Source organism: Cyprinus carpio, chromosome A14 (genome assembly GCF_018340385.1).
Source record: "Cyprinus carpio isolate SPL01 chromosome A14, ASM1834038v1, whole genome shotgun sequence".
Lineage (NCBI taxonomy): Eukaryota > Metazoa > Chordata > Actinopteri > Cypriniformes > Cyprinidae > Cyprinus > Cyprinus carpio.
In genome coordinates this window covers 15849899-15873022 of record NC_056585.1, presented here as the reverse complement: position 1 = coordinate 15873022, position 23124 = coordinate 15849899, and the positions used below count along the sequence as shown (strand labels likewise).

Here is a 23124-nt window from a genome sequence, read left to right as displayed (position 1 = left end):
GTGGACCTATCACTCCAGAACCACGTTCCCACCTGTGAACAGAAGAGCACTAAAATCACTGTGTTAAGGACCACCTGGCATTATGTGCATGTGTAAAATAAGGACTCTGAGGATCTGGCAGATGCTACTTGCACACCTGTGTAAATTTTAACATTCACTATTTTCACTTTAAGTAGTGTTGATTTAATGTTAGACAGTAAAGTGTTACATATTTATATTGGACAACAGCACAAACAACAAAATAAGTAAATAAATTAACAACATAATAACATACTGAAACAGCATCATAGCCTCCTATCCAATATGATCTCGGACTTGAGATACATATTTACCACGTATATACCAAGCACAGTATGTGTCTTGTTGTTACCACATAATACCACATTTTTCTGTAGGTGCTACACATTTACCATGTACATATCATTAGTATGTAAAGTAATGTGTCTTGTTAGTTACCATATACGGATACTGTAAGGATGTGCATGTTTGTACCCACTTGTCCGTAAGTACAACATATTTACCATGTACATACATTAGTAAGTACAGTAAAGTATCTAATAAGTTACCATGTATGGGCACTACCTGTAAGTTTCTGTTTCTCTGCCAATGGAAATTATTCAGAAAGCAGCAGGTATTAAGCTCTGAGAAAAACTAAACTGAACAACATGGGCATTTTATACCAGTGGTTCTTACGTTAAAGATCAGATAATACATCACTTGAAGGTCAGTGAAAATGCAGTGGTGGTATTTAGAGATGTTCAGTGGATCCTGCAATATTATCATGATGTATCTCATCTGAAGCATTCAGAGCAAACAGCAAACAGAGAGACACACAGACAGTCCAGACTGCCATTGTTTCTCACTGAAATCAGCCAGGAATACTGCACATCTGAAACGACAATGAAACACATTAAACTTATTTAAATATTTATCTAAATATTATGTTGATGCTATTGTAAATGTTTTAATTGATGTATTATTTTGGTAATACTAATCAGAGAGAGTGTTGTATTTATCTTGTTTCTCAGTGCAGATGTTTGAGTTTTTATATGGCAGAGAAATTAATGTCTAATTTAGAAAAAAATGCTATCAACCGTATTACAAAATCCTCATAAGCTGAATCATTTATCAGTGGATCATCAAGGTCACACAAAACACAACCTACACACAAGATTGCAATCTTCTGTTGCATAATGTTGCATGATAATTCAAAAAGTTTGATTATGAACAGTAATTTCCATTAAATATTATTGTACAACAGTTCAAACAATTTGTAAAAAATAAATATTAATATTTAATATGATATTAAAGATCCACACAGTAATCCACAGAAGGTTCAGAACTAAAGCTACTTCCTCTGATGAGACCAGACAACAAACACAGGAAAAGGTTGAACTTAAGTATACTAACAAATGAGGTTAATTAAAGATTAAATAAAGAACTAATCATATCAGAAACCATAACAAAGAAAGAGCAGCAGGAAAAGAACCATGAACTAACAAAAACAAACTAAAAGTCTTTGAAAACAGAAACTAACTGAACATATTTGTGACATATACCCCAGAAGGTGCAACCTCGCTACATATCAAAAAACAAATGAGGGAGGGAGGGATGGGGGTTGTGGAGGTGGGCATGAAGATGGCGCCGGGATGACAACAGGAGCAAGCAAAGGGATGGAGTTCACAGGTTGCGGAGCACTGGCAACAGGCAGATGACTATGAAACCCCGGAGGTGATGGTAATGAGTGCCCGATGCAGCAGACCCAGAGCAAACCAGGGATGACAGCCCACGGCGGAGTCAACAGAGGTAAGAGCCATGGTGGAGGTAAGGCTGATGACACCAGGGGGCGACTCACTGAGACAGAACCGATGAAGGAGAAGCCCTGGGCAGAGACGGAGAGCTGAAGAGCCAGGGTGACACCACAGGTACGGAGGGCCAGGGCGGAGTTGACAGCCATTTGTGTTTGCCCAAGGCGGTGCCATTGGTTTGAAGGACTGAGGTGGAGTCGAGGACTCGGAAGCTGGAGGCAGAGACAGGGGATCCTCACGCCAAGGCAGAGCTGGACACTGGAAGACATGAGGCAAGGAAAGGGGCCCAGATGACGGCGAGACGACAAAGTACTTGATATATGAAATAAGGTTGTGGCTCATGTGAGACACTGCAGCAAATTTGGCCACGTAATCCATTTTTGGTCTGATCTTCTGTCAGCAATGTAGCAGGAATATATGCAGTACAAATGAATTAATATTATAATCACTTCTACTGCAGTTAGTACCAGTTCTATTCTTACCTTTAACCTAACCTGTTTTAACCATGCTTTAAAAATGTTCTAAAGAGTATCTTTTACTTCAGTGACAGCAAGATAATCTTATTGTCTAAACAAATGAGTTTGCATGAATAATGTAAATAATAATAATATAAAAACCTATTTGATAATTGACTAGAAATAGTACAAAATCTCAAATGTCTTTCTTTTCAAACAATTTGTTTATTTTCACATGTAACAGTGTAATGTAAATGAAAATTATGTAATTACGTTAAAGGTAATCAACAATAAATAAATAAATTAACTAATTAACATCCATTCAGTGTAAACGGTGCCTGATAATGTACTGACAGTAACAAGGTCAAGTTGAGGCTTGCACAGCCTGTCTGTGAGTGAGTGATAGAATCACACACAAAGAAACAAACACGAACAAACATACTGCGGTAATAAAAGTCAAAATATAGAGTTTTATTTTTGTAATGAGGTAGGTTTCTTCAAGTCTCAAAAAATATGCATTATAAATTGATTATGCATTTTGTTTAGAACTATTTTTTATATATATACATTGTAATCAGATGGCCCCACAATTCTAACTTAAGTCTGACTATAATATTAAAGACATAATATTTCATTTATTATTATATCCTGTCATTTTACCCTTTATAATATTATAAAGCATCTAATGGAAAAGAGGTGGAGTTCAGGAATTCATTCCTTCAGCCGTGTTCAGGAAAAGGTGATTAATTGTCAATACGACAAAGACATCATCACATCTTGGATTAATTCTTGTGCACAGCTGAATGTCATGGCAAAGGCAAAGGAAATCTGATGCAGAATTTAAATTGCAATGGAACCTAATCATACCTGAAACCTTCAGGATTTTCATTTAGGAAATACACATCAGATGTGGCATGAAACAAAATTGTATGCACATTGCTTCACATCCATTAAGGTGCCATTTGTATATGCAATAGCAAATCTGAGATGAAAAGAAAGTAATGGAAAGATGGAAGAGATCCAGTATTTAATGTGAGACATAAGAGTTGAAGTATTCCTTGACACACACACACACACACACACACACACACACACACACACACACACACACACACACACGTTTTATCTACAAAACTAGTTTCCTCTAAACACACACATTGGATATTCATTCTGACTCAAACATTTAGGAAACAAATGCAGTTATCTAGATGTTAAGAGGAATAGTTCACCTAAAATGAAAATTCTGTCATCATTTACTCAAGTTGTTCCAAAAAGTGTATGGATTTCTTTTTTTTCCGATGACCGCAGATATTTTAAAGAACGTGTGTAACCAAATAAATGATGGTCCCCATTCACGTCCATCGTATTTTTTTTATTTATTTTTTTTCATACTATGGAAGTTACTGGGGTCCATCAACTGTTTGGTTGCCCATATTTTTCAAAATATCTTCTTTTATCTTCAACAGAAGACAGAAACTACCATAAATGTTATATATCAGTAAAACTAAAAACTCTGAAACTCTGTCTTGCAATTCAGACTTTTTTTTCTCACAATTGAGACATTTTTTCCCTCACAATTGTGAGATACAGACTACGTCAGAATTGCGAGACACAAACTTCCAACTGTAAAAATTGTGAAATAAAAGTTTTTTTATTATTATTATTATTATTCTGTGGCAGAATAACTGGACAACATACATACTGATATAAAATAGTGATTGAGGAAAAACTTAAATCTTAACTATACAATAACATTCACACTTATACATTTCAAGATTTAGAACTGCATATTTAGTATGCATTAATGCTTGCTCTTTCCCCATAACTCATCCCACACCAGATGTGAAAATCTGACCTTACCTGGACTAACCAAAGAATGAGTTGATCATCTTGGGAGGAAGGTCTGATTTTCGCCTTAAGCCAGAGTATCTAAATGTGATACTGTGATTAGGTTTCGCAGTGCATCATGCTCAGCAATGGGAAATCTGGAATCACTGTGTACATGACCCAGTTTACCCTCTTTGGCTCATCAAAGTCTCTGAAGAAACACTGAAAAAGCAAACAGTGTTGAACAGCACATAGATACAGACGTCTTTTATTAACCCCCAACATACATTTGTCAGTTAGAAAAGTATGAGATACACATTTCAAGTTACTTCCATGTCTTATCTTGTGCAAACACTAGACGGTGCCAGAGGTCATTTAAAACAATGTTTGAAAACAAAAAGCTTAATGCAGAATCAACAAAACAAAAGAAGACCTATAATAATAATAATAATAATAATAATAATAATAATAATAATAATAATAATAATAATGTGCATTTAAAAACTATAAGTTGATTCTTTTCTTTTTTTGTTTTCTCGAATTTATTGATTCCCAGCTTCATATAAACTGGCTGTTGAGGCATAAACATCATACATTTCTACAATTCAACAAAAATATAACCAATATTTACAATTATTGTATTAAAAATACAAAACAAAACTAAAGACAAAAAATAAGAACAAATACATACTCCACCAATTGTCTTTGTAAAAGACGTACAGGTAAAAGTAGTCAAAAAAGAGAGAATCTTCACCAGCTAAATGTACACGTCTCACTTGACATCACATATCGAACAGAGTAGCAGAATAACTACCTACTACTATTTACCTTGTTGTATTTATGCTTGTACAATTTGTGCAACTTATTTTGCAAAACAAGCGACTCATCCTGGCTTGCCAAAATGTGAATAAAAAAAAAAAAAAAAAAAAAGATGGTCGATATAGTTAGTTACAAATGTGTTGTTATTAACAACTGTATCTGCAACCATTACAAAAAAAAAAAAAAAAAAAGTGTGGCAGTCAAAAACAAACAAAAACCTACAAACAAACAAACAAACAAGCAACTAGAGAGAGAGAGAGAGAAAAAAAAAACATTGAAGTAGTGATGTTACAGAGTACAGTGGAAAACACTGCAAACTTCTTTTTTCTCCTTTAGTCTATTTTTTCTAACTACTGATCAATGTGATCAGCTTAACTCAGTGTTTAAAATGAAAGAATAAAAGTGACGTGCTCCCACTGGTTGAGTTCTGCTCTGACTGCTGGACTTCGGGTGGGTTTGCGAGTTCCCGGCCCACCGGAGTCTCAAAAGCAGGTTTCAGTTGAGTTCCTGTGAGTGATTGTGGAAGCTGTTGTGCAGCAGTGGTAGTTAGATCAAGGCCCACTCCAGGAGAAACATGCATGACTTGAGCCCTCATAAAGAAAAAATTAACACAAAAGCCACCATTTTTCACACACCTTCTTAATGATTTCACTTAATGAGAGGAAGGAAGAAGCACCCGAATAAGATGGCCTCATTTGCCTGAGTAGCCTGCAGTTCTCACCTCAACCAGCAGGGGCAATTGATGTTGTGCCACAGCCAAAGCAAACACTTCTATTAGCTTTTTGAAGCTGGAGAGGTGCTGAACTGATAAAACCTGCCTGCATCATATCGAAGACGAGTGAGTTCAGCTTCTTGTAGCTGAACTGATTCACTTTTAATGGACTTTGGCTCCTCGATTACCAACAGATGTAAATTTATTCAGGCTTTTGTTTTTGTATTATGTTTGTTATAGGCATTTGACTAAACCAGTCATACTTTCTTATAGCTCACAAACCCACTAAAAAGCCAAAAACCAATAAAATCACTCACTTAGGCTTCACTTAGCATTGTTTCATCTCACAAAACACCTTCCATATTAAATCGGTGTGCTACGTAAGTCAGGAATCAATGTGAACTCCATTTGTAGTCATCCAGTAGAAGAGATGTCCTTCAAGTCGTGCTCCTGCAAATATAATACTGTTATATTGAACCACACAGATATGATTGTTGTCGTCAGGACTGATGTGAAAAAGAAGGGTGGTAAATTGTACTCAAGCCTACTTCGCCATCCAAACTGCATGTCCAGAATCGAGTGACTGAAATGTTGATTGTGTGCATCAGTTTACACCTTAAAAACAGTTAAAAAGTGCTGAGGGGAACAACTAAACACGTTCATATGACCTTTAAGCAGAAGGAAAGAGGGAATTGTCTGAAGATAATCGTTAACAGTAGTTCGTTTTTTGTGTGTGAATGTCAAAGCGCTGTGTTTGAGTTTCAGTTCAGTTCATTTTTCCATTCTCCAAAGTGCCAAATAAATTATTTTTTTGCTCGCCTCCTTTCTTCACAGTATTTTTTAGCATGCAGGGCATTAAACCCCCCATGATGCATTAAGGCAGGACAGGGAGATGAATCCATCGAGGAGGGAGAGAGGCAGTGCCGGCAAGATGTAGACTGGATGGTAGGTCTGTCTGACCTGTGAATGCCCGATATGGGCCATCAGTCAATGCAGCAGTGCAGCCAGTGTCGCCCCTTTCAAACAGCGGACACCTGTTCATCCTCTGGAGGAAGAAGAGAGAATCACTGTGAGCATCATGGACACAATCACTTAAACACAGGCTCTGTTCCAAACCCGAGTGAACTGTCATATAACGTGCATTTCTAATTACTGATTGTCTCAGCAGAAACTGCCTTTGGCCTCACAAACTCCACATCTCTTACACTCCATTTGCAGTAAACAGATGCAAGTGCAGTTTTGTGCATATCCAATTTGGTAGTAATAGCAAAAGGACCAAAACTGGAATAAAACTTGTATTGTCTTCTCCTGAACTGCTACCTTGCAAACAGTTGCCACTAGTATTGTAATCACAGGAATACTCTTGTTGATGGTGCAAGTACACTGCTGATTGGAACCAAATAATGCAATGCTAAAAAAAACTAATTACCAACATGGCGAGTAGATGGGAACTGCGGCTCAAATTACGCTAACCAACAATGTGTTAAAACAGCATCTGAACTGAAATAGTGGCTGGTCTGAAATGCATCACAGGCAGCAACATGTTTACATCATGTGACTCCGCTAACCATAACTGTTCAACTAACAATGTGACACTAAGCACAAACAATAAATAGCATACAGAAATAGTTTTCAGTAGCGAATAATATAAATAACTATATAAAATGTTATTTTATATGGTGTAGTTTAGCGAAACAATTATATATATATATATATATATATATATATATATATATATATATATATATATATATATATATATATATATATATATATATAGAGAGATAGAGAAGAGAGAGAGGAGAGAGAGAGAGAGAGAGAGAGAGAGAGAGAGAGAGAGAGAGAGAGAGAGAGAGAGAGAGAGAGAGATACAATATTTTTCACTCAAGTCCTTTCTGGTTCTCGAATCTGATTGGCTTAGAGCCTTTTCCAGAGGTGCGATATTCTAGTGATAACAAAACTCCAACTGTTTCACCATTTGTGTCACTCCGCTTGCAGTATTTCTCACATCGAGTGTCATGGCGAACACCCAAATCCACTACAATTTGATAAATAATACTGTTTTTGTGTCACGGAATGTACTGTAGTTTTAAGAGTTTTTCAGGTGAGAATTTAGTTAGTAGTTATTAAAAAATGCGGTTTGATAAAGACAACATCTATTTGAAAATTTGCTTCAACATTTTTAGAGATGTGTATATATATCACACGAGCAGCAGTGCGATATGGCTGTATATCAGCACGTATGTGATTATATATATGCTGTTTTATAAATATATACATTTAATACATTTATAAATACTAATGTATAATTAATGATTCGCTGAACTACTCTGTCTTGGAAAAAAGTTTTCACAGAACATGTCATAGTGGATCCTGGGATTACCTTGCCTATAAAGATTACATGTATAACTGCCTTTAATTTTAGCCAATTTTTATTTTTGTGCAATTTTGGATGTCTTAAAATGCAGTTTAGGGTAGGAAATGCACTGGGATTTGGAACAAAGTCATAGACATACCACTAAATATAGTAAGGAAATAAAATATGCTCTGGCCTTACCGTACCAAAGACAAACATGACAAGACAGGATAGACTATTATTGTGAAAATTAATAAAATTACAATTCCCCAATTCAGGATCTTTGTGCTGATAAGTACTAATGCTATTTCATGTGCTGACTGACAACACAAACATGACTTCAGGCTCTATCATGTGTTCAAGCATTTATGATGGCAGATCTAGTGATTTTCCTGTGAGCACTGATGGGTGAGAGCCAATACACACGGCAGAGCAGGGAGCAATGACTGGGATGCTGCCACGGTGACGGGGGGCAGGCTGTCTCTGTGGCGACACATGCACTGTGTGAGATGCGTTGGTGGTTGGTGATGGTGGGCAGGTGAAGGAGCTGTCCTCCTGGCATGCAGAGCCATGACTGGTGTATGTGAGTGTGAGTGTGTGAGTGTGGAAGTAACTGGAGTTTGGTATGTTTTACCTTCCCGTTGGGGTGGTGTATGTAACTCATGGCCTGGGGGGAACTGCTGTGTGTGGACCTCTCCTCCTTTGATCTCTGAGTTTGGGAGACAAGCACTCACCCTCCACTTCCACCTCCTCTGCCTCCTCCTCTTCTCTGCCCCGGGGATCCGACGAGTGGGTGGGTTTTCCCGCAGCTGGGGGCTGCTGGGAGTCAGGGGAATGTGAGACAAGACGGGAGCGCTGCAAGGCGGTGGTGTAGTCCGGGGGTCTCCTGCCCGAGTGAGCTGTGCCCTCGGTTACATCCGTGATGGTCAGTGCGGTGTAGCCCGGTGGAGTTGGCGGAGGGTCCCGGTAACGGCCGTCCTTCCGTGCTGAGGGAGGAGACGGACACCACAGTTCCGTTTAATATCCGTAATGCTTCTCACACACGTGGACGGACACATGCAGGCATGCACTAGATCAGGAAGGATCACTTTTGTAGGTAGTTTGTTGTCCTGTTTCACCTTGTAGTGTTCAACATACAAGTAATTTAAGTGAGGTTGTCTATATCCTCAAGGTTCATGTATTTCTCAGCCTGGAGCAGGGTTTCATTTTCAGATGTTAGTTTAATCACTGGGAATGTGTTTTTCATGCAAAAAATCATGACTTCAGCACTTGAAAAATTTAAACACTCAACAAACAGGTTAGGACACATATACCTTGCTGTAGTTACTCTTAAAATAGTTACCCAAAAATGAAAATCTTTCCCCCCCATCACATCTTTCAAGTAAAATAAAAACGCCCGGGCATCAAGTTTGACATCAAAGTTTGCATGATGTGTCAAAGGCATCATATACTTAATTTGGGAAAAATTGTCTGTGAATAACAGCTTTTTGAAAGAAAAGTTATTTTATGGCTTTATAAAGTTTAGCCCACAGGCTATTTGGACTGATTTTATGATAAGTAACTATGGTTACTAATAATGGTTACTGAATGGGGAAAAAAAGCTGTGTGATGCTTCTCATTTTTGTGTTGTATTAAAATAAGAGCATAACGCTTTGGAACAACATGAAGGTAAATAGTAAATATCAACAGAATTGTCATTTTTGGGTGAACTCTCCCTTTTAAACCAGGTTCATGTGGCGACTCTTACTGATCACAGCTTTGGTGTTGCCTGCAGTGATGGGTGAGGGGCGTCGACTGTGTTGTCTGGACTCTTCTGAACCAGTGGAGGTGATGCTGCTGGTCTCTGGGTCTGTGGTCACATCCCTCCCTCCCCTTCGCTTGATGGTTCCCGTGTCACCCTCAGAGTCCTCGCCCCAACATGCTGCAGAGGATGAAGAGGAGCAGGCAGATGTCCAGCTTCCTCTGCTTCCCCAAAGCCCCGCACCTTCTGCAAGTGCTTCCCAGCTACGCCCCTGCTGCATGGTCTGAATGTTGTCATGTGAGCCGCTGGAACATGAAGTCCAGCTGCCACGACCAGAATCAGCAGCATCGAGAGACACCCGGTCGCCCTGGTCCTGGGTAAGCTCCTCTGAGCTGGGGGAAGACAACACAGTGGCACCCGCATACAGACCCCGGCAGTCCTGCATTGATGAGTAAGACCTGAACAAAGAAAGGGTAGAAGGATCCAGAAGGATTTTAATTGTTTACCCTACATTGCCAGGACTTGGCCATGATGGTTGTCCAATAAAAGACTTGTCCACTAGTGAGTTTGACAAACTTATTTTAGAATTGATCTGAATTGTTCTGGTATTTCCAGTTTGCATAATGAAACCTGCTTTATTTTTGAGTACCCCACTACAAGTGTTGTACTTTTACCACTATGCATAATTCAAAATAAACCATTTCATACTTCTCAAGAACCCTGAATTCATTCTAATGTGCTCCTACTATCTGCTTTTAAACACAAGAACAATGCATGAGAAATTACCGAATAGGGTCAGCCTAATTAACCCAGGGTTCCTTTAGACCAGTGGTTTCCAACCCTGCTCCTGGAGAGCTACTGTCCTACAGATTTCAGCTCTAACCCCCAATCTAACACTCCTGAACCAGCTAATCAAGGTGTTCAGGGCTACTTGATAATTACAGACAGGTGTGTTGGAGCAGGGTTGGAACTGAAGTTTGCAGGACGGTAGCTCTCCAGGAGCAGGGTTGGAGATCCCTGCTTTAGACTGATTAGTTATTCAGGCAACATTCCAACTAGTTGAAAGAGTAGTGAGTAGTGCTTACCCCAAGCTGTACTGGTCAGGATCAGCAGTAGCCCTGCGTTCTAGACGGTGGCCACTGCCATGAATTTCCCCAGCCATTCCTCCATATCGATGTCTGCGTTCATCTTGCCCCATGTCCAGGGAGGAGGTGCTCACCAGACTGGAGCGTGAGGAGATCTCACTGTGGCCAGAGTCTGACAGGTAGTCACCTGCTCTTCCATACCCTGGCAAATGAGTACATAGAACAACATGATTGGAAAACGGTTTAGCCTTAATACAGAGCCCTGTTGTACCCCATTTTATAACTCTCTCTTTTCACTTAAATAGGTTTTGCTCCAGAACATAGTGAGCTGCCTTGCTGCCATCCAACTATTTTAGAGTCGCTTTTGAAAGATATATTGGCATCCGGTGTGTGTCTTGAAATGCAGTACAGAGCTATTGCAACAGAGCTACTGAATATTTGTGACCTTCTATGTCAGTGTTCAAATTGTATTGCTGCATTTTGCAGTTGCAAATAATTGCACAATAGTTATTCATTTAACCAACTCATGGAAAATAAGCCTTCTTGTTTACATCATGATAAAATTGATGATGCAATGATAGTGCAAGAAAGAAGAGTGTCAGAGAAGGTTAAATTCCAAAAAACTATGCTGCTGGCAGAGCAAAGTATTACTTTAGAGTCAAACCCCCTTTCTTAGATTAGTTCATCAAAACCAGGCAGTTACTTCAGTAGCAAAGCCCTATAGTACACACACACACACACACACACACACACACACACACACACACACACACCACACACGTCTGGTTCACTATCCTTGTGGGGACTACCCACAGGCGTTATGGTTTTTTATAACGTAAAAACTGTATTTTCTATTGCCCTTCACCTAAACCTATACCCCCTCACAGAAAACTTTTGTGCATTTTTTTCAATCTCAAAAAAAAAAACTCATTCTGTATGATTTATAAGCCTCTGTACCCATGGGGACCCTCAATTTAGGTCCCCACGGTGTCACAAGTCCCCATGAGTTGGTGTGTATTCAGGTTTACACACACACACACACACACACACACACACACACACACACACACACACACACACACACACACACGCACACACACACACACAAACACACACACAGCTACAGCAGTGGCCTGCCTCTGCCAGCTACAACAGGAGCAAAAAAACTGTCTAGACTTGGTGAGAGAGTTCACCTAAATGTCAGCAATTCTGATATTTCTAAATGTATAAAACCATCACTGGAACGTCCATCTGAGACTGTAATATACAACACAATAAACAAACAATGACATTTGATTACTAAAGAAAGTCTACACACAAATGTCACTGGTTATGTCAATTATCTAACCGACAACAAAACATCTCATTGGCTGTGTCTCAAATACTAGAAAGCAACCCCCTCGCCCCCCACCAAAAAAAAAAATAATTATTTTGGTAGCATGTTAAAATGTGTTAAATATTAAAATATATTCAAAAAGAAAACAGTTATTTTTAATGTAATATTATTTCACAATATCATGTTTTCAATGTATATTTGATCAGTTAAATTCAGCCTTGGTGAACATAAGAGACTTTTTAAACAGATTTTTAAAAATCTCACTGACCCCAAGCTTTTGAATGGTAGTGTACCTCTAATGAATGATGTTTTTGTAGGCAGTTCACAACATTTTGAGACACAGCAATAATGATGCTTGTGTGAACTCTCTCATGTTAAATCTGCATCCAGGACCTGTTACCTTTAGGTGATTTTCTACAGAAGGAGGAAAAACCCTTCATACTGTGACTTCTTATAGATGCAATGGCTGAATAGAGGGTAAAACAGGTGAGCGGTGAGAGACAGAAATGTTTTGTGATGCAAATTCAAAAGGAGAGATAGAAAGTGGTGCATTTTTAACTTAACAGTAATGAAATCGGAGACCAGCAGTGTTCTAAGATGTTTTGTAAAAAAACGTGTCATCCGTGGCAGGATATTTCATATCCTATGTGTTATCTTTTTACCACTAGATGGCAGTCTCAACATATTAAATCAGCCAGGAAAACATGTTGGCACTAGGGGCGCCAGCTAACAGAGAAATGCCAGTGGGGCACATGCTGTCTGGCAATACATTTCACTTCATGCCCACCATAAGGCTTAGATTCCACAGCTCCAAAAGTCAATGGGGGAAAGTAAATCAAGTATGCAAAAATGAGCAAAAAAATGGCATTGTGTGCATGTGTGTATACTTACCTTTCTTAGGTGAGCTGTGAGGGGATGTGGGAGGAGATGACAGCTGTGAGGAGTTGTTGGACACACTGTCCTCTGTTGGTTTCCTGTGTCTCTCTCCTGCCTCCTCTGAAAGGGACAGTATCTTTTTCAGAGACTGTGGTGAGCTTGTGCCTGTGCAAACACAATAAGATTCATATGAGCACCAGTAATACACAATGTAGAAGCTGATCATGTTTAAGCTACATAAATGCGGAGTCTCACCAAATGGTGGCAAGTCTTTGACTGGCACTTTCTTGCGTGATGGGTAGAGGGCTACGGCAGGCACTTGAAGCGCCTGGGTGGCTTTCTGAAGCTGCTGGCGCTGGTGAATGGCGGCCCGTGCAACTACGGGCGATGTGTCGGGTCTCTTCCTGTCCCCGGAACTCTTCGGCACTGTGATGATATATATAAGACAGATAATAAATATTTAGATAAATATTTACAGAATGAGAAAAAGTAAATTTAGTTTTTACTGTATTTTTGATCAAATAAATATAGTTTTTGTAAGCATAAGTGATATTGAATATTTTGTTCCTATGACTAACTGTGGGGTATGCATTTTTGTTCTTGTGAGGTAAATGTCTGTGGTGTTTTTCATCACATGCCACTGTTGTTTCCTGTGGATTCACCTATTTGTATTAGTGTGGGTGCTTGCACCCTACTCACATGTGTTGACTGAAGGCTCACACTGAATTGAGAGTGTCTGCAGGCTCTCCTCATTCGTCTCCAGGATGAGGTTGGACAGGTATTGTTTAACTTTGCGTGCCATCTGTGCGTCCTCGTACAGCTTCTTGGCATTGAGGAAGGAACTCCGTCTGACCCGCTTTTTGTGTCCGCCCGTCTGGGTTACATCCAGGACGGCCGCATTGGCACTGCCCTGGCTGAGTGACCTGAACGCACACACATATTACAGTTAAAGATGCAGGCTGACTTTAACAGCGGTAGTATGCTGATGCAGGATCAGATGCAGTCTCTCTTTGACATGCGATAAGTTGCATTCCTTGCAGCTTCAATCCAAACATTCCATGCATTTCATATCTCAGCCAAACAGGCAGTTAAATAAAAACTGGATGTAAAATAAAACAACAGAAGTTGAGTAAAATAACTGATCATTTCATCATTTAAAAAAAAGGGTCATTTATTTAATTTTTTTTTCTTCACATTTCTAAGAAAAAAGCTTGAACAAATTTTTTTCAACCATTTATTTTATGTTTAAAGGTGAAGTGTGTAATTTCTGCTCCATTAGCATCATTAAAGTTTTGAATGTTAGGCTGGAATAAAAGAACACAATTTTCAACTTAAAAAGATTTTATAAACAAACAGTTTGAATTCACAAACATATTTATCACATTTCATAAACTAATAAAATGATTAGTTCAAACTATAGAAAATAATCAAAAATGCAAAAAACAAAAAAAACATAACACTGCAAAAACTTAGTTGAAGGCGTGCGGCTATGGTAAGTAGTTTAGCTGGAAGGGGCAAGTTAAATCACTTTTGCTAAAAATGGATCATGGGATATCAAACGAATATATATGCAGGAACCAAACAACTGTAAATAAATTCATGCATACTAGTGGAGACATGTTTGTGAAACATTCAAAATCTATGGTAATTATACAACAGAAACATTGGGATGTATTTTAGAATGAGGTGAGTTTATATAATGACCCTGAGTAGCAAAAGTGATGGCGGTCAAATGCTTGGATGGGATCCGTCATAGCAGAAGCATTCTCAAATGAACCAGAAAAAGAAAAATAATGGATGGTGAGGAGTCAGCCCAAAATAAAGGAGGGGGCACACATGAGGCCAAAGGTGAGAGTTCACCTTACTCACCCTAAACTTCTCCATTTCTTCTTCCTGTAAGGGAGAGCCATGAATAGTGAAGTGTGGGGCAGAGAGGGTGGATGAAGAGAGAAATGTGGGAGAGAGAAAGCCCATGAGAGAAAAAGAGGGAGACACACTTAGATGAGGAGAAACAGACCAAGGGTACCAAGGTGAGGTGCACCAGAGACCAAAAGAGAGACACTAACTTCTCTGACAATAATGCAAACAAAGAGTAACATACAAAATGGCTTAACTCGTACGTAAATATCACTTTAACATATCGAAAAAGCCTGTGTGTGGAAGGTGAGAGCTGTACACATCGCAGTGAGTGGGCACTAAAAGCAACTCAGTGATGTGAAGAGTCCAGCCTGAAAGAAGGACAAAGAAGTCACTGTAGCACTCAGAACAGAAAAGCACTCACCTGGTTCTGAACATCAGAGCAGGGTCCATGTTTACAGCTGCCATTCTGCCTACGTGTCTGATCTCTTTAGCAATCATCCGCAGTTTCTCAAAGTTCACCAAACCATCTACCTTTGAGTCATTTCCTAGAGTGGAAAAAAATATAGAAAGGCTCATTTCATACATTTTTATAATCATTTTTTCCCCTCAGGGTCAAATTAAAATGGTGAAGTTTGTCAAAGCAGTCATATTTTCAAAATTGACTCTCAAAATGGACAGTTTTTGCAATTGTGCCTTTAAGACACAAACCTTGCATTGAATGCACCGCACAAACTCTTAAGATTAAACAGAAATGATCAAAGTCCTAGTTAGAAACAAACTTGGGAAGGCTATGCAGAAGTGTAGGTGCTACACAAAGCCAGGAAAATGCATTACTGACATAAACATGGAGAGTTATATATAAAATATTTTGGACTGGGAATGAAGCTTTGAGAAAGGTATCAAGTCATTTTTTTCTAAAAGAAATCAAGGAAAATGTACTTCAATAATAAAACAAACATGGGTACTATATACTGTATGTCATCACCTACTTCGGTGAGAACTATCTTACCTTCATGCAGGAAGGTGAGATCCTTCTTGATTACAGGGAAAAGTGGGATGATGGGTGGCTGCAGGTTCTGGCTGTTTAGAAGATTCCGGTACTTTGCCATATTCCTGGAGGGATCAAATAGATCTTGAAGATCACTAAACAGCTTCTCATATTTACTAGGCAACTTCTCCCATGTGCCTCTCAGTCTGGAGACTGGTGCCAAGTTCAGACCACTGGAAAAGACACACAATGTCATTGTTACTTGGGAAAATATAACATACATAAGAGGTCTTTAGTTTAATCCTTCATTTTTGTTGCCTCTTAAAATAAAGACCAATTCTACCTGATGATGGCAAACATGGAGTTGAAGTTCTTGCACTCGCGGCAATGCAGTGCGATCTTAATGAAGTGCTTGATGATCTTCATGCGTTTGAGCTGGTTGGTCTCACGGACCACCTCTGTGGCCACCCAGAAGGTCTCCCGATTGATGGCCTCTTCAAAGAGCTTGAGGCTGGGGGGCCCGGTTAGACGAGTTTTCAGCTTAAAGAGGTCATCAATGTACTCGGTGGGCTCGATGGCACAGAACAGCTCAAAGGCACGCATTGACAGCTGGGTCGCCACTTCTACAGTGCTAAGCTGCAGCAGGCTGATCTGACTCTCTCGTAGTAGTTCCTGGGCATCTTCATCCGAGCACAGTGTCTCCGTCTCCATGTTGCTTTTCAGGTAGTACCTACAGGTTTAACCGAGAAATGAGAGGAGAGGTCACCAGATGTTCTAAGTGGTTTGACACCAAAATACTTCAGAAAATTGATCAAAATGGCCACAAGGGCTCTAAGGCAACACCTTCCACTCAGCTGGATCCTGTCGGCCAGTTTGGAGAGTTGTTCAGGTAGTCGCCGCTGCTTGATGACACCCTCAGGAGTGACTGACACCTCGCACAACGAATATGCTTCAGGGGCAGCGGTCAAGGCAAACTCTCGGATGGCCTGAGCTACTACTTCTTTTGCTGTGGTGTCCTTCCCAATCATGATGTACCGACTTTGCTGGTCTGCCTTGAACACTCTCAATACCTGGTCTGACATGTCTAAAATACAGAGGAATGGCTTAAGCCCACACATTTAACCCGTTCATTTACCAACATCTAGGTGGAAAACCACTTATAATGTGTTACCCATGATCATTTTACGTTACTATTGAACTTATGCCACTTTCACACTTGGTATGTTTGAGTAAGTCAGAATCCGAACTAGAGTTTTGGACAGTCAAGAAGTGATCCACTTGTGGATTACATCTACAATCTACAAACCCATCATCAGGAGCTTTTTATATATATATAAAAGTTGTACAATTGTCTTGGTGTATATGCATATCAGAAGACACCTTCAAATAAGCCTTCAAGTTCAATCTCACACTGAAACAAAACCTCTAGTGTGAAAGTGACGTAAATCAGTGAACAACAATCAATTAACTAAAGAATTTTGATGCAGCCCAACAAATGCAGAGTTTACAGATTAAGACCTGATTGAGTACCACCAAAATTTGTTCTACATAGCTTTGGATAGCAAAATCAATGTCAAAACTGAGCAGAGAAGTGCCCTGAAGAAGATTGTGATTAGGAAAATGAAAGTAGTTGAGAAACATCTAAGAAGACAAGATCAAATACTTACTTATAGGGACTGCTTCTGAAAGAGGACATTCAGGACAGCATGAGCATCTTATTAAATATGCATGCACTGAGATTAAACTTGTGTGAAAGGTTCTGCCCTAAAGGTAAGTGCACAGCAAAACATTGCAAGAATATATTTAAACTATCCATGTAAAGTTCTCTACTATCTTTATTTACTGACACAAAGTCTGTTCTCTCTTAAGAAGAATGTTTAACCTAGTAGAACAAATTCCTGGATTTAATGATTACTGGTTTACCCTATCCCTAAGGAAATGGGAGAGTTGATTAGAATGCTGTTCGGCCCTTAAGACAAAGCCACAATGTAACCCTAACATGAGAGTGGTTGACTAGATTGTTGTTCCAGAACCAACATGGATGTAGATGCAGTAAAATGTCTTACTTTGCTAAACCACATTAAGTGTCTTACCAGGCTGGTTGTTGAAGTCAAGTATGCGATGGTGTGACTGCAATAGGTCAGGGTTGCTCGATGAAAGGTTTCCACTGACAGGAAGAGCAGGAGGGATCTGCTTTGATTGCTTTAGCCCGACAATACTGTCATCCTGGGACTGTCCCACGCCTACATCACTGTGAACAAACTTGAAGAGTTATACGCTGCAGTGGACCAAATCACCAAGAGAGCTTTCATGAATGAAGCTCAGCTTACTTGTAAGGTTTGGGTGGAAGAATACTGGTCAGTGTCTTGTCGAAGATCTTCTTAAGCTTGTTTCTGCCACCCACGGTGTTGGCCTTGGCTTTCTTACTAGCTTTCTCAAGACCCATGACCTGCTCCACATCCACAGCCAGGTCAGGGATGGAGTAGCGGCTGGCTTTCTTAATGTCCCCGATTTTGGGGATGTGAGGTGCTCCATTCTTCCTGTCTGGCTCCTCCTCCTGTTCTTGCTCCTGGTCCTGGTCAGGCCTGGCCAATAGCTCCTTAAACACTAAGAGCAGGGAACACAGCACAGAGAAAATGAGTTTAACAATACCATATGACATTATCAAGGCACAAACAGCCTTCCAAAATCAGCTACAGCTACATTTACCCCTACTGCAAGACGAAAGAGAGCTGACTGGCAATTTTCAGATGAAGTGTTGTGCTGGATCTAAATGACAGTCTGTGCAGCTGTAGTCATTTCAGCCAGTGTAGCTTACCTAAGAGATTGGTTTTCACAGTAATGGACAGGTGTGTGTTGTTTTTGAGAATCTCGTTGGCTTTGGATAACGGCACATTTTCAAAGTTTTGCCCATTGACCTCTAGTATCTGTGGGGAAAAAAAAGGATGAAAATCCAAAATCTCAATCAACATTACAGCTGGGCCAGTTGATAAATATACATAAAGCACAAAGTTTTATTTCAGTACTATATACTTTCAGCACACAGTGAGCAGTTTGTGGTATTACATGTCACTTCATAAAATTCTCTCATTGAGGTGAGGTATGCTGAGTCAATGTGAGTGTGATGCTTATTTTCAGTGTGAAAGGACTTTGCTCTTACTGCAACATGAACTCCTTTGGCATTCATTCATTGACACAAATTCACACCAGTGACACAAACAAATACAGATCCATGTTCCTGTTAGCGGCCAAGCAATATGGTTTTTATTGGCTAAAATGGTAACATTTTATAATAAGTATACCCTAATAAAGTACTTACAAATCATTTGCAAACTATTAGTTTATAGTTAATTCATAGTTTATAAACTCTAGTTAATCCCTTTAAGTGTTCCTCAAAATTCCACAAACTGTATTCTATCCCCATCACAGAAAACTATAATTTTCTGTGATGGGTAGGTTTAGGGGTGGGGTTAGTGTAAGGAGACAGAATATACAGTTTGTACAGTATAAAAACCATTACACTTATGGAGAGTCCCCATAAAACATAAATTGTGTGTGTGTGTGTGCGTGTGTGTACTTTATGTATTTGTAAACCTTTTAAGGAACACTGAATATGAATGCAATTAATGTTCAATAAAGGCTGATTTATAGCACTTAATGACATTTTCCCATTTTCCGTGACCTAATGTAAAGTGAGAAATATTTACAATTAACAATTCAAATGATGCATGATTTGAATACTGATACGTACATAATACAATTTAACAGCAAATAGTGGATTCAAAAAATTGCTATAAATAAAAAAAATAAGCACTTAGGAAAGTCTAATGGAAATGACTGCTTTTCTTTTCTTTGTTTTTGTACATGCACACTTGCTGATTTTGGCAAAGGGTTTTTTTTTTTTTTTTATAAATGATGATTTGGTAATTTCCCTTGCTACTGATAATTAAATGGAAACTTCTACACAACTCTACACAATATTTACTCATATTAAACTTAACAACAAATTGCTTGTCCATTGTGAAAGCTGTTGACTGATACAAAGGGGAACTACCGCATCCGTTAATTGGCTAAGCAGACACGGTTATTGTCAATAATCTCAAAACGGCCAAGTATCAGCTGATTAGCATTCGGAACAATCACAATCCTCTTGTGGTTCGGAGGGCAAATAGATAGCAACTCATTAAACAGCTTTATGAGCCAAACACCGCAGTGAGTGAAGGGCAAAAGGAAACAGTGTGACACTCTATTCATCTGAAATCACATTTTCCGCTTGTGTGAAAGAGGGAAGCCGTGTGGCAGACATATTTAGACTACAGAACAAGTTAACAGGCTGAGATGTGTGTGCCTTTACGTTTGAACAATGAACGAAAACAAAATCATAAGATGAGGTTTTTGCTCTTTTTCTTTATGATTTAGGGCAGTATGCTGTCAGTGCTGTGACTAACTGCTTTCACGGCTTGACAACAGCAATTACAAATGCTCTCACACAATGTTTCCCACTTCCAGTCACATAACTACTAATACAGCTGCTAATGCCACAACAATGTGAGTTGCTATTACAGTTTCAATTTAACAAGTACAACTATTTCTGTAGCCTACTTCAGATCCTGCATGCTGTTGGTGTGACATTACCTGATCTCCTCGTTTAAGGCCGGCCTCTGCAGCTTTACTGCCTGGCTCCACGCTGTCAATGAAAATGCGAAAGCCCTTCTCTGAACCCCCCAGCAGGGTGAAAGACAGGAGTGCTTCCCTCGAGGGTTTGGTCAGGGTCACCACCCGCAGCTTAGCTTTGGCAGCACATGCTATGTTTAACAGTCTTAGGTGTCCACACATTTTCTGGTTCAAAGAGAGGCAATAACATGAGAATTTTGCAGTAGACTCAGCCACAAAGCTGTAGAACACAGGTTTTATTGCACACAACTGACCTCTCTCTCCAGATTGTACTCGAACTCCTCAAGAAAATGCGTCATTGCGGAGTCACCCTCAAAGTCATTGAAATGATTGTTTACCCACAGCAAGACTACCCGTGTAACCTGATGAAATATGATGGAAATAATCATTTATCTCATCAAGCACTGACTGACTTAAGTGCTTGCATAAGCATGTCTATGTACCTTGTCCCTGAGGCTGGGGTCATGGAACCACTCCAACAGTTTCTTGCCTACCACCATGGGGCTTGGCAGGAAGGTGCGGTAGGTAAGCAGGAAGTCCTCGATGTAGGTGGGGTCCACCACCGAGTGCTCTTCTACAAGGTGCATGGTAAGACGCTCTGATGTGCCCTGCATAAACCGAATGTGCTCTTTAAAGGATGCATATTTAATCCAACTTTGACTTGTGACTCTCTGATTTGGGGTCAGCCAGAAGAACTGGTAGTCAGTTTTATTGTTGTTGGGCAAATTTCCCTCCACTCTAACTGTCAAGAAGACATTGGACTCATAAAATGTATTTGATATTCAGTCCATATATGCCTCCACTGTGCTAAGCATATTTCCATGTTTAGGAATCAATAAATGGCTATGTTCAATGCATCTGTGTAAATCAGGGCAAATGCCATGTCAATCACGAGTGCAAGTCAATGTTTCCTAGCAGTCTTTGCAGCGTGGCACTTCTCATTGGATTCAATTCAGACTGCAAACTCACAACTCAAATAAAATATAATTTATTTTGGCTGAAGGGCCATAAAATAGAGGTTATGTATTAAATCCTTATGTGAGCTATCATTGGACCTCATGGCAGGTAACGTCCCTTATAATATGTTTTGTTGGGAAGGTTTTCTAGTTGGGAACTGCTTTTTTGTCACTTTATTGTAGCTACATTTCTGAACATTTCTTTACCTCTGGGTGTGACAAACACAAACTTGTTTGTAGATGGGTTCTCACCTTGATGACAATGTGTCCTTTTCTGGTGCCTGTGCGGTCAAGCTCTCTGTGTTCCTTCACCATCACAATCTCACCCTCCTCTTCCACCTTCTGCATGTTTTTCTCCACTTGGTTAAGGATACAGCAGTAATCTTGCTGTGCTATGCAAACAAACTGACAGAGAGAGAAAACGAGAGCAAAAGTGAGCAAGCAGACACAAGCCGAGAGGCAAAAGTAAAATCACTTTTAAGATGTAGCAGTGTTTTCAAATGATTTCCCCATGATAATTACACCAGTGCACTGAAACAGAGACAAGATTTCAAGAAGTTCCAAACAACACAAAATGCTATGAATCTGCCTGGAAGAGGACATGTGTATGTGTGTACAATAAAACATACTGTTGTATTTTTAATGTTGTGGGCCTATATTTCTGCAGGAGGTCCTTGACATCTTGTTGACACATGGCTTCATTGATTCTATCAAATACCAACAGACCTTATAATGGGCCACTTATGGCTCTTCCAACCGGACAATTATCTAAAAACAAACCTTAAAAACAACACAAAAAAGGAATGGTCTCTGATCTCTTGTCAGGTGCTCTCTAACCTCATCAGGCATTATAGGAGAAAACTCCTATGCTATTTTGGCAAATGGACGTTTCAAAAAGTATTGAATAAAAGGGTACCGTTAATTGTGTCCAATGTGTATAAGAGAAAAACATTTATTTTATAATGATATTTCCCCCCATTTTAAATTCTTATTCTCCAATGAAAGGTTAGATTTTTGTGAATTCTTTAAATAAAAGATCAAAATCATTAACAATGCAGATTTATTTTCATAGCCTTCTTTGATCATATTTACCAAGGGTACCAACAATTCTGACCATGTGTGTAAAATGTTTTTTTCCAAATTATATTATCACAGATCTGGTAATCTCAGAATGCAATGGCACAATGCTTCATTTTCTTCACACAATGAAACTATGCAATCAAATGCAATATTTTTTTATTTTGGCAAAAAATAAATAAATGGCAGATTATGGATTGTTGACTCACCTGGCAGTCATCCACCTTGGTCTTCATCACCCCTTTCATGTATTCTTTCTCCATGGTGGGGGACACACCAAAGCTGTTGCCCATGCACAGGATTTCCGTCCGGCCATCTGGGTGCGTCACCTCCACTGAGCCGTTCAGAATCACAGACCATGAGTCCAACTACATCAAAGGTACAATGACAAGTTAACAGTAAGACAAAGGAGGATATACTGTATGGTTTATTTTAAATTACATACTTGTCATTTTGTAATATTAACCTCCGTGGTGAAATACAAAACTTGTGCACAGGGACCTAATTACTTGCTGCTGCTTTATTTTTTTTTTGATAAATTTTGATAATAGTGG

At 39.4% G+C, this 23124-nt stretch overlaps 1 protein-coding gene across 9 annotated transcripts in view; it reads right to left on the bottom strand.

Annotated features, from left to right (window-relative positions):
* Positions 1 to 4330: 4330 nt before the first annotated feature.
* Positions 4331 to 23124, bottom strand: part of LOC109077190 (rap guanine nucleotide exchange factor 2-like) — a 96911-nt gene continuing 78117 nt past the window's right edge. For 4 of the 9 annotated variants that reach the window (XM_042770008.1, XM_042770010.1, XM_042770014.1 and 1 more), the window contains 21 exons: positions 22780 to 22938; positions 21746 to 21898; positions 20981 to 21145; positions 20792 to 20899; positions 20499 to 20702; positions 18682 to 18790; positions 18194 to 18470; positions 17957 to 18114; positions 17531 to 17545; positions 16707 to 16947; positions 16207 to 16593; positions 15885 to 16096; positions 15297 to 15420; positions 14885 to 14908; positions 13715 to 13938; positions 13271 to 13441; positions 13031 to 13180; positions 10804 to 11005; positions 9725 to 10176; positions 8612 to 8963; positions 4331 to 6666 (listed from right to left, as the gene is read on the bottom strand). In XM_042770008.1, the coding sequence (XP_042625942.1) occupies positions 8638 to 8963; positions 9725 to 10176; positions 10804 to 11005; positions 13031 to 13180; positions 13271 to 13441; positions 13715 to 13938; positions 14885 to 14908; positions 15297 to 15420; positions 15885 to 16096; positions 16207 to 16593; positions 16707 to 16947; positions 17531 to 17545; positions 17957 to 18114; positions 18194 to 18470; positions 18682 to 18790; positions 20499 to 20702; positions 20792 to 20899; positions 20981 to 21145; positions 21746 to 21898; positions 22780 to 22938 (3861 nt within the window). In that variant the 3' untranslated portion in view covers positions 4331 to 6666; positions 8612 to 8637. The remainder of the gene's footprint in view (positions 6667 to 8611; positions 8964 to 9724; positions 10177 to 10803; positions 11006 to 13030; positions 13181 to 13270; positions 13442 to 13714; positions 13939 to 14884; positions 14909 to 15296; positions 15421 to 15884; positions 16097 to 16206; positions 16594 to 16706; positions 16948 to 17530; positions 17546 to 17956; positions 18115 to 18193; positions 18471 to 18681; positions 18791 to 20498; positions 20703 to 20791; positions 20900 to 20980; positions 21146 to 21745; positions 21899 to 22779; positions 22939 to 23124) is intronic. The other 5 variants (XM_042770009.1, XM_042770012.1, XM_042770013.1 and 2 more) reach the window with 4 other exon arrangements.